This window comes from Pogoniulus pusillus, chromosome 15, assembly GCF_015220805.1.
Source record: "Pogoniulus pusillus isolate bPogPus1 chromosome 15, bPogPus1.pri, whole genome shotgun sequence".
NCBI lineage: Eukaryota > Metazoa > Chordata > Aves > Piciformes > Lybiidae > Pogoniulus > Pogoniulus pusillus.
This window is the reverse complement of record NC_087278.1, coordinates 26,507,784-26,518,217: the sequence shown is the minus strand read 5'-3', so window position 1 is coordinate 26,518,217 and position 10,434 is coordinate 26,507,784. Positions and strand designations below refer to the sequence as shown.

General features: G+C 40.0%; 1 protein-coding gene across 1 annotated transcript in view; it reads right to left on the bottom strand.

Annotated features, from left to right (window-relative positions):
* Nucleotides 1-3,426: 3,426 nt before the first annotated feature.
* ETNK1 (ethanolamine kinase 1) overlaps nucleotides 3,427-10,434 on the bottom strand; it is a 35,273-nt gene continuing 28,265 nt past the window's right edge. Inside the window, exon 9 of the mRNA XM_064155964.1 lies at nucleotides 3,427-10,223. Within this exon, the coding sequence (XP_064012034.1) occupies nucleotides 10,151-10,223 (73 nt within the window). The 3' untranslated portion in view covers nucleotides 3,427-10,150. The remainder of the gene's footprint in view (nucleotides 10,224-10,434) is intronic.

The window sequence follows — 10,434 nt, the reverse complement described above, 5'->3', positions numbered from 1 at the left end:
TGCCACTATATTCAGTATTGTCACCTCATCTAGGGTGGTTCCTTTATTTCATGCCCAAAATTTTCAGCCCTCTACAATCTCCCACATCAGTAACCTTTTCATTAATCAGTCTTTGTGATTTGTCCCATCCCTACAAGGACAGGCTGAGGAAGCTGGGGTTGTTCAGCATGGTGAAGAAAAGGCTCCAGGCAGACATAATAGCAAACTTCCAGTACTTGAAGGGGACTGCAAGAAGACTGCAGAGGAACTATTTGCCTGCAGTGACAGGATGAGGGGCAGTGGTTTGAAATGAGAGGAGAGCACATTTAGATTGGATGTTAGGAACAAGTTATGCACCATGAGCATGGTGGAACACTGCCACAGGTTTCCCAAGGAGGAAATTGAGGCCCCATCTCTGGAGATATAGAAGGTCAGGCTGCACAAGGCTGTGAGCAAGCTGATCTAGTGGAGGCTGTCCCTGCTGATGGCAGGAGGGCTGGACTAGATGACCTTTTGAGGTCCCTTACAACCCAAACCATTCTATGATTTTGATTCCTTTTTCCCATAATCCTTTCCTAGTCTTTCTCCAGTATAGTGCCAGCTTCTTTTCTTCCTTTCATCAGAGGTATATTCTTCTTTCTGATCCCTGGAAATGCAGAACCTTTTGTTTACTTTTCCCTCCATACAGCAGTACCTTAGGCACCTCTGGTTTTACTATAGCCATTAGTATTCACACAAGGTAAAATGTTTTCTTGCTCTAGTATGTAAGACTCAGAAAATACTTTCCCATTATTGTGCCGCATTATTAGGCACAGTTTTATTAATTTTAATTGGTTTAACCTACTTTTGAAATCCTGACACTAATCAGCATCTGCAGCAAGAGACTACACTGTCTAACTGGGCCAGAGTTAGAAGTAGTCCTGCATTTCTAGTACGCACCACAAACAGGGAGAAGCTTTTCCTGTAAAGCTCTACCCGCCTGATACCTGCATGATAACTTAACCCACCCATGTCCACACGATATTCAGCTCCACTTTACGCACAGGATGTATCAAAATGAGCCCCAGGACAGCTCAGTGTGGATAAAACATCACTGCTGACCAGTTACTGGAACTGCTAATTCTGAACAAGTGTGCTGGGACAGCAAGGAACCCAACGCCGCTTCTCTAGCCTCTAGATGCATTCAGTCCACAAGCCAAAGGACTGAAGACTGGCTGGTAGATCACTAGCCACCGCCACCATTTTTTCAAGCCTGAAAGCACACTTTACCTTAAATGCTTAGCTAACAAGAACAAGAGGACTCCAGATGAGTGCACCTTAGGAGGCCAAATCAACACTACAGCTTGGGGCAAGCTAAGATTGATAGAAAAGGATTCCAGTCCCTATCGGCTTTCGGGAGAGCTCTCACAGGATTACCGCAGCCAGGACAAAAGAGGGATGGCAGCTGCTCACAAGCTGAAGCTTCAGATCAACTTTCAGAGAGCACCACAAGTATTTAAAAGGTTGAATAAGTGAGAGGGTTTTTTTTTGCCTCACTCCCTCCATGAGGCTTTTCTTGTTATTTCACTGATAAAATCTGGAGAAAATATGCTGCTGTTTTTCTAGCGCAACACGATTGGCAAAGCCCCACTTTAGAGAAGTGTGGCTCGTAGCACGCATGACTAACGATTAATGATGCTCATTAAAAAATGAAGTTCTGATGAAATTCATTAATGCTTGGCTTGAGTCTTGCTAACAGTTACGCAACATTAAGAGCAAGGCAATTACAGATCTTGGCTGCAACTCGTTGAGAGATAAAAGAATACCCTTTTTCCTGTTTAACTCGATGCATGGCACGCTGCACTACGAAAAGAAGCTGTCTTGGAAAAGCTTCTTCAGAAATGACAGTCTGCAGCTCCATTGCCACCTGCGGGTAAGTGCTGGAGTCTGCCAACTCACTGTTTCCAGGGCATGGAGAAATAAAGGCATCAACAGAAATTCACTACAATAGAGTGGCACACTTCTGACTTGGCCCAGTCAGTCATAAAACCATTTAAAGTAGACACCACCTTTGGTTTCCCAGGTTACCACTATTATTTCAACATTTTTGATGTTATTTCTCCTCTCTTGCTCTCAAAAATTTAAAAAGCAGTTTTAGACTAAATAGCACAGGAAGAAACTGGGATGAGGATGAACTGCAGAGTAATTGTAGGGAATACTAATGGGGAATAGGCAGGAAACAAGTCATAGTTAGCAGCTTAAGCCTGAAGTTTCAAGGAAGGCTACCAGAGCAGGGTGCCACAAAAGGTTCACACTCTTGACTCAAAGCCAGCTCCTGATGAAAGAAACACTGCACAGCAGCAGGGCCAGGCAGCTTTTCTTACAGCACAAGGCTTTTTTAAAAGCCTTCTCTACCTGTTCAGTAGCAAGTGCCAGTTCTGAAAGAGGACTGTCAGCAGTTTACACCCCGGGGTGCGCATGCTAGATTCCAGTGCACACTCATGCAGCTTGGCTCTGCAGGGCCAGTGGGAACAATGCCTTCTGTTTAGTATCTCTATTAACCTATCGTCCCAGTTCTGCTGGAGTAGAATCACAGACAGTTTTAATCAGCCAGGAGCTTAAGCTGGGAAGGTCAAAAGCCAGGACAGATGACCCAGGTTGGCTTATAAGTGTATCCCACACCACAGGCATCACATTCATGATAAGGGGGGTGGGGGTGGTGTGTGTTTCCTTCTCACCCCTTGAGGGGATCATTCAGCACGCTCCCCTTAAGGACTGCTTTCCCATTTACTGTGACTGCTGTACACTTACTGGGCTAACCTTGTATACTTTATTTTGCTATTAGCATTAATAGGTTTGCAGCTTCATTACATCCATTTTCATGCCATCCCAAAGGTTGCCTCTCCTTTTCCTAATGCCCCTTCCTGACTAGAGAATGGTCCTCAGGTGACAGAGCAGGTGCTGTGGTTCAGCCCCAGATGTGAGATAAATGTGGACACCTCTCAGCGTCCCACATAACACAAAATCAGCTCTCTACCAAGGGCTACATTTCAGTATCTGAAGGGAACCTACAGGAAGGTTGAGAAGGGACTGTATAGAAGGGCTTGGAGTGATAGGATGAGGGACAATGAAGCAGGGGAGATCCAAATTGGACATCAGGAAGAAGTTCTGTTTTACAGTGAGAGTGGTGAAATACTGGAACAGGCTGCCCAGGGATGTGGTTGAGTCCTTGCCCCTGGAGGCATTCAAGATCACAGTCAGTGTGGCCATACGCAGCCTGATCTCGTTGGAGGTGACCCTGCTGAATGCAGAGGCACTGGACAAGATGACCTTTGAGGGTCTCTTCCAAACCAATGCAACCTCTGAATGTAGGAACTCTGAACTATGGCATCTCAAGCGTTTTCAAACTGAGGGGAAAGCAAAAAAAAATCAAACAAACAGAAAAATCAAGACAACAGATACAAACCATGCAGTTAGAAACAAACTTTATTGTTGCAATTTGAAAGTATTTACACAATATAAATCTCTTTGCAAGGTACATGACTTTTTAACCAGCGGTAGAAGGCCTTATAATAGCTTCAATAACATTTAGTTCAAAAAGAAACACAATTAACTCCAATGGATAAATGATGCATCTGAACTTCACAACACACAAGAAGGGTCATGGGAACCTGTTGGAGAGATGACAAGTGCTGGAAGATGACACAGGCTTGAGCTTGTTTTATTCACAGGACTTAAGTGGACTCATGGTTAAAAGAACATCGACCAATGCACAGTAACAAAAAAGCAACACAAATGGAATATATCCCTACAATGCTATGGTGGCCCTGTTCCTGCAAGTACTTAAAGGGTTTTAGGTAGCTGGATTAAGAGGCTTCAGGCAGAACCAAGGAATCTGATTTAAGTCATATTTATGAAAGATTGGATACATTCTAGATGATGAGACTATTCAAAGCACTTGTGTACAAAGCAGCAGCATCAACTACCACAGACTGCAAGACAGATATAAAATGGTAAAGGAACACTTAAACAAAAAGAAAAAAAAATCTTTCACACACTAAAGACTTGAAACCTACTATTTTTTTATAACACTTTAAAATTTCTACTAGCAAAGGTTTGGAAACACTTTTTTCTCCAATCCACACTGCATTTTATGGCATTGCATACAGTATTTTTCATGTTTCTCTTCCACAGTCTTTCATCTTCTGTTTTGCATGGAAATCTATATGAAAAAAAAAAAGAACCCAAAGCACTAACATAAAACCTCAATGCCACAAAAATATAGGCTGGTGCAGTACCTGAAGTTATTTCAGCATTGCTTTCCAGAATGTCTTAAGATTTCAAGAAACTTCTTGGCTTTCTAGATCTTCACACTTTCAACACCAAGTATCCTGTGTCATCTCTCCATGAACATCAAACTAAACAGATTTGGAACATCCATTAAAGTTCCACACCACAGGGAACCTGAGGCAGCAGCTCAACAATTGCAGAAGGCTACAGTAACAGCTGATATAAGATCTTGAAATATTGATTTGTCAATCTAGGGAAGTCTAGACACTTGTTCTAAGATCACAATCAGCCACTGCAGGCAGTTTTCTGACATTTCACAGTAATAACCCCCCCTTATTAAACACTCTGGTGCAGACCACTGCCTGTACTATTAAATACACAGAAAAGCCCAATGCACACTGAATTTCCAAATTAATCAATTTTGCACAGGGGAATTTTCATTGTCTTCTGGATTTCTTTCCTCTCCCCCGCCCCAAGCTGACTGATTTCCTAATAACAAGAGCTTAATGGCAACAGATCAGTCACTTGACAATAAAATCCAACCATGCTTTTTCCAGAGTCTGCCCACATCACTCCCATGGCACATCTCCACACACAAATGTTTCTCACACTTTCCTTTTCACTCCAGAGGTCTATAAGCCAAAGTCTAGTTTGTCCCAACGTGCCCCATCTGAGCTCATCATTTTTCACTGTGGAGAGCCCTTTTCCTTTAAAAGCCTCATGGCTGACCAACACAACACCTACCTTGCACAAGGCCAAAGGCTACGCATATCTCTCACCACTAATGGAAATAAGCAATTTGCAGTCTTTAGTAACAAAAATGGGGAATAAGTATCAGCTGCAACAGTGCTCAACATCAGCCTTGCATTACTTCAAGGTTTGACCATTCTCCTGTTCTACTACCACAACAACCTGCCTGGTGTAGAAGAAATGGTAGGAGACAGTAGCTAATTCCAGCAGTTCAGTAACCTAGCACAATTCAGAAGCCATCCAAGACTACAATAAACAATAGACTAAATTCAAGACTAGATAGCTCAAATGCAGACAGGTATGATGTGGGCAGCTCCTCTACAAACTCCAGGAAGGATTACCCCAAGCAAGAGATTATATTCCATTGGGTTACGGAACAAAATTCTGTTTAATTAGAAAGTTACCCAAAGTTAAGACTTTTCACTAGGTGTAACATACTATTTAAGCTTTTCTTAGCTACCAAAGGCTTTAAAAACAACAAAACTGAACTTCATCCTGCAACAAGCTTTTACCCTTTACAATTTGCTCTTGTCCTTAAACCATGCAAGTAAGCAAGCTTATTGAATTCCTTGCTACATCAAAAGAAGATTACTATGAATTATTTCTTTTTACTTGTACTTACTGAGCCCATCCCTCCTTTTGACTAATCTTTCTTTGATAAACTCACTTCCGAGGACTCTGGTAACTTAGTGTCAATGCTAAGCAGCAGAGCAGATCAGGCTGACAGGATGCACACAGTGTATTAAGATCTAAGTGTCATATGGACAATGAGACATGCACACCAGTATTTTCCAGCAGAGTTGTTAAACACTGCTGTGCCAAGAATAAACTAACTGCTGGAAGGACACTGCAGAGTTTACAACAGACAGAGAAAGGCAGCCTTTGTGGAAAACTATGCTTCATTATGTCTGTGCTTCCGAGATAAAAGGTCTCTTCAGAAAGGATCTTCCTACACACAAACACATTCTGATATGTACTGACACAAGAGAACACAATTTTAGCCAAAAAGGAAATAGAGATGAATAAGTATGGAAAGGAAGCTTAAATATTCATGCTTCCCCTAATGAAGTAGTGGGTTTGGGCACAGGAAGGAGGGGAAGGGCATGGCACCCAGGGAAAATACCTCTGGCAAATTTCAAATACTCTAAAAGGGCCACCAGCAGTTCTAGTGTTGAGGAAAACAACTGGCAGAACTATTTTGGTGATTTGGGCATTTATTAGAAGCATTTACAAGTCCGCAACTAATTCTATTATAAGGTTATATCCACCAAAACCACTTCAGTTGGGGGACTTCTATCACACCTAGCTCAATTGCTGTCACCATCGGAGCACATACTTCAAAAGTACTTCACCACACTTAAGCTTAGAAGTCACCAGCACTGAACAACACATCAGAAATTTGGGGAAGTAAATCTTCAACAGCTTTCCCTATACCACAGGTACTACACATGTACCTTTGACCATCTGCCCTATTGTTAGAATCGATACTCTCCATCTTCATGCTGTATAAACCCCTTTATTCCAAGAATCATTCTCAAGAGCAAGATGTCAAAAAAACTAATTTGGGGGGGTGGGGAGGGAGGTGTGAGGGGAGGAGGGGAAGAACACTGGATGCCCAAGGCTATAAATGGATATCTTAACATAAAACCATTATGCTCTGTTATAGGTCAATTTAACAAAAACAAGTCCTCACACAGTTAATTTCTTCTTTACATCAAAATTTCTACAAAATAGGAGAGAATACAATGCAATACACAAGTCCATAAATGCAAGGTACAATACAATTCACACTAATTTACAAATGGTTATTTACACTGTTGTATATACACACAGAGTCAGATCTGGTTAATGCAGATTTGGTAAGTCCTTTTAAAATGCAAATCAAGAAGTAGAGATGAAGGAACTCAAATTTATGTGAGAGACTAGTAACCTAAGAAATTAAACCTGAATTAGCCAGATCTGGCTGCAGAAATGAGAAGAAAAGAATTCACACTATTCTGCTTTACAAAAGCAACCAGGCCACTATGGTCTATTGACTTGATGCTATTTATGCAAGAATGCCATTACTAATAATCCTGTTGATATTTACAATTTAGGTTTAACTACAGTTAAGAATCATTAATTTTGGCATTCGTGCCCTTAGCTTAACATAAAGGCAACAGAGTAATTTCTTGGCAAGTCACAGTCAAAACTACTACAGGATGTTTCTAGAGCTCAGTCATTTTTCGTCCTCCTTCAAATACCTTTAATGTTGCTGTTAAAGAGACTGAGACAAATTAACTGCAATAAGTACATGTTCTCTAGTACCTAATTTACATTCAGAATGTCCTGTATTCACAGTTTCATGCTACTTTATAATCTGCAATGCCTTCAAACTTAACACATCTGTAGATGTTCCTTAGCAAGTGAGAACCAAGTGCTACTGGCTCACATGGATGTGGAATAAGACTCAAGGTCACTGGCATTTCATTTTGAAAAATGTTTTACTGTATTTCCTCAGAACTTATCAGAAATCACTTTAATCTGCACTTGTCTTGAAAGCTGATGCAAAGCAGCATTTAAGTGTGTAAAATTAATTTCAACATGCAAAATGAAAGCCTCTACCAGTACTGCAAAGTCAACCACCGTGACCTATGATAACCATTGTGCTTCTTCAAAGTGGCTCAGGAAAAGCTTGCAGTATTTACTACTCTATTTCAAAGTGCTTTTATGGGATTCAGTGGAACTGCACAAAAATGAGATTGAGCTGCACTCATGAAGAGCTTTGGTTCTGCAGAAGCAAGCTTCCACTCCTACAGTTATTGCTACTTGAGCTATACAAGCAAAAATAGTGCTGAAAAAGAATTAACTAACTCCAAACATAAATAGTACTGGTACCTGAAAAGGGAGTGCATTTTGCCAACTGTTGGGAAAGTCAGGGACTGTCAAGTGTTGGATTTCCCAAGATGGAGTGAACTTCAAGGCCTTTTTCAAATGTTTTACAAATAGAAAGCAGCACTGCCAGAAATAAATTCACCACTTGAAGAAAGTAGTATTAAGAGTTCAAAAAAATCTCTATCAATCTTACTTCAAAGTAGATCTTGCTGAACTTGAAGGGACTACCAAGACAGCAGGGTATTACTCAACATATGTCATTAATGTCAACAGGGAGAAAGTACAGAAAATGAAAGTCTTCAGTGCTTTCATGAGCTCTAGCAACATCCTTGGTAACTTCTACAAAGGAAAATATAAATGTCTCTTTTAGCTATTTGTGTCTATTTAACTACCAAAAGAGAAAGTAAGTTGTCCAGTATAGTAGCCTCCAGCTAACAAATGCTAATGAAAATCATTACTTAATCTCAAGTGACAAAAAAAAAAAAATCCCAGTTCTTCCATTTGCATAAAGATTACAGTTTTGACTGAAGGAAATAAAAAACAAACATTCAGAGATGAATAGAAAAGGAAAAAAAAACAACTTGCAAACCTTGCTTTTGTAAGATAACAGAATGCCATTCAAAATGGTCTTTACAGGTGAAATTTTTTCATTCACATAAATTGTCTTTGTCCTGAATTGATCCAAGCTGTTGTAGTAAAGCACACACACACACATCTGTGTACGGTGTACCATAAAGCAATTCTGAATAAATATCTTTGCTGGAGTCTGTACAACAGACTCTCCCTAATATTTACTCTTCAGCTAAGTTTGTGTTTGCCATGTGTATATGCACACACACAGACTTTGTACATGTGGGCACTTATGTGACCAAAGTGCAAAGTTTTTCAGAGTATAATCAGAGCTGGATATATGTTTACCCAACTCCACACTGGTTTGTTGTTTTTTTTCTTGTCGTTTTTTCATTTTTTCCTGTTGTGGATTTCTTCCCCTCCCACCCCCCGGCACCATCTTTCAAATTTAAAGCCTCTTTTCCATGCAAACTTTACACATTGCTTTAAGTAAACATTTTCTTTTCAAATTCACATTTTGTTAATCCAGACCATTCTTGGTATAGTAGCTTTAAAAAATAAGAAAATGCATGTGATGATCAAAGCCCCATATTTGTAAGTCAGGTACCTTTCCATGTCATCCTTCAAGCTAGAGACTTTGAAAAGTAATATGCTGCAACAGGAAAAAAGACAATCTGCAACTACAGGACCAAGCATCTAAGACTAGAACCCAAGGTCACAAGATGACAAATCAGAGAGATGTCAACAATATACTAACTGTAAACTTAAATGTCTTGCTCCCCTGTTCACTCATCTTCAGTTCAATAATCCATTCTGCTAAATACTGCTGAAGCACATCAAATATAGACACCAGAATAGTGTTTGAATTTAGAATCAGCCTTCAAAAAGGAACACAGATTTGGAATAGTGGTTTTTTTGCTTCAAAAGTACACTTAATGAACAAGCAGCTTTCCCATAGAAGCTAGAGATTGTACGTTGTCCATCTAGCCAGGACGGTTCACATCCTCAGAGAATCTGACGGCCACAGAACCTTCACATTTTTACTGTTTTAACACATTGAGGAGGAAAAACTGAAAATATTATTTAATCATTTCATCCAACTAAGTTGACTCTCTTACAAAAGAAAAATACCATCATATGGAAAGCTACCTTTTTCTTGTTGAGAACAAAAAAACAAAGGATGGTCCTAACCTTCTTCTGTAATTACACCACACTGGTGGTCTGACAAGTCTCTCATCACTCCTTTTGCTTGTGTACATCTAACAGGTTAACATTCTCTGACTGTGTTTTCTGTAATGTAAGTCAATGCAACTTCAATAAAGCAAACTGTTAAACAAACCCTTTGGAACTGCACCCAGCTTGTACAAAAATTGATGAAAGCAGCAATGGAATCATGTTATGTTAAACTTAGAATAAATAATTCACATACAGCATATGTTAAATTACAAAGAAGGATTAAATTGCCATTTCTACAACTTTTTATAGATTTAGCAAGTTTCTAATCCGTTTGATATCAACAGCAGTATGTATGTTCTTCATATTAAATTTAACATTGAAGGACTGTTTAGAGGCATTATTTATAAAGCAAGAACCACCAAGTGAGCATTACAGAACTTCAGCAAATGTTTAGCCATTTTTTTTTCCCAGTATCTGTTCTCAGAAAAGATTCAGGGGTTGTCTATCCACTTGGTAAGTTTCTTCTTCCTCATTACTCAGGAAGAGTCAATGTCATGACCTCCAGCTTCATTTTGAAATACTGGTTAAATCGAACAATTGCATATCTGTTCAAAGGGAGAGAGAGATTGGGTGTTAACAGCAGGTAGTTCCTCACATGATGCTAGGCAGGGTTATGCAGAAGTCCACCTACCACAGTTCCCGTTTCCAACAATGACCTTGAGCAGATGTCAAAGGAAAAAATAACAGAGCAAGCCTGTTGTGGTTGTCACTACCCCTTCAGTCCCAGCTTGCTACAGTTTCCAAAAGACATACTGC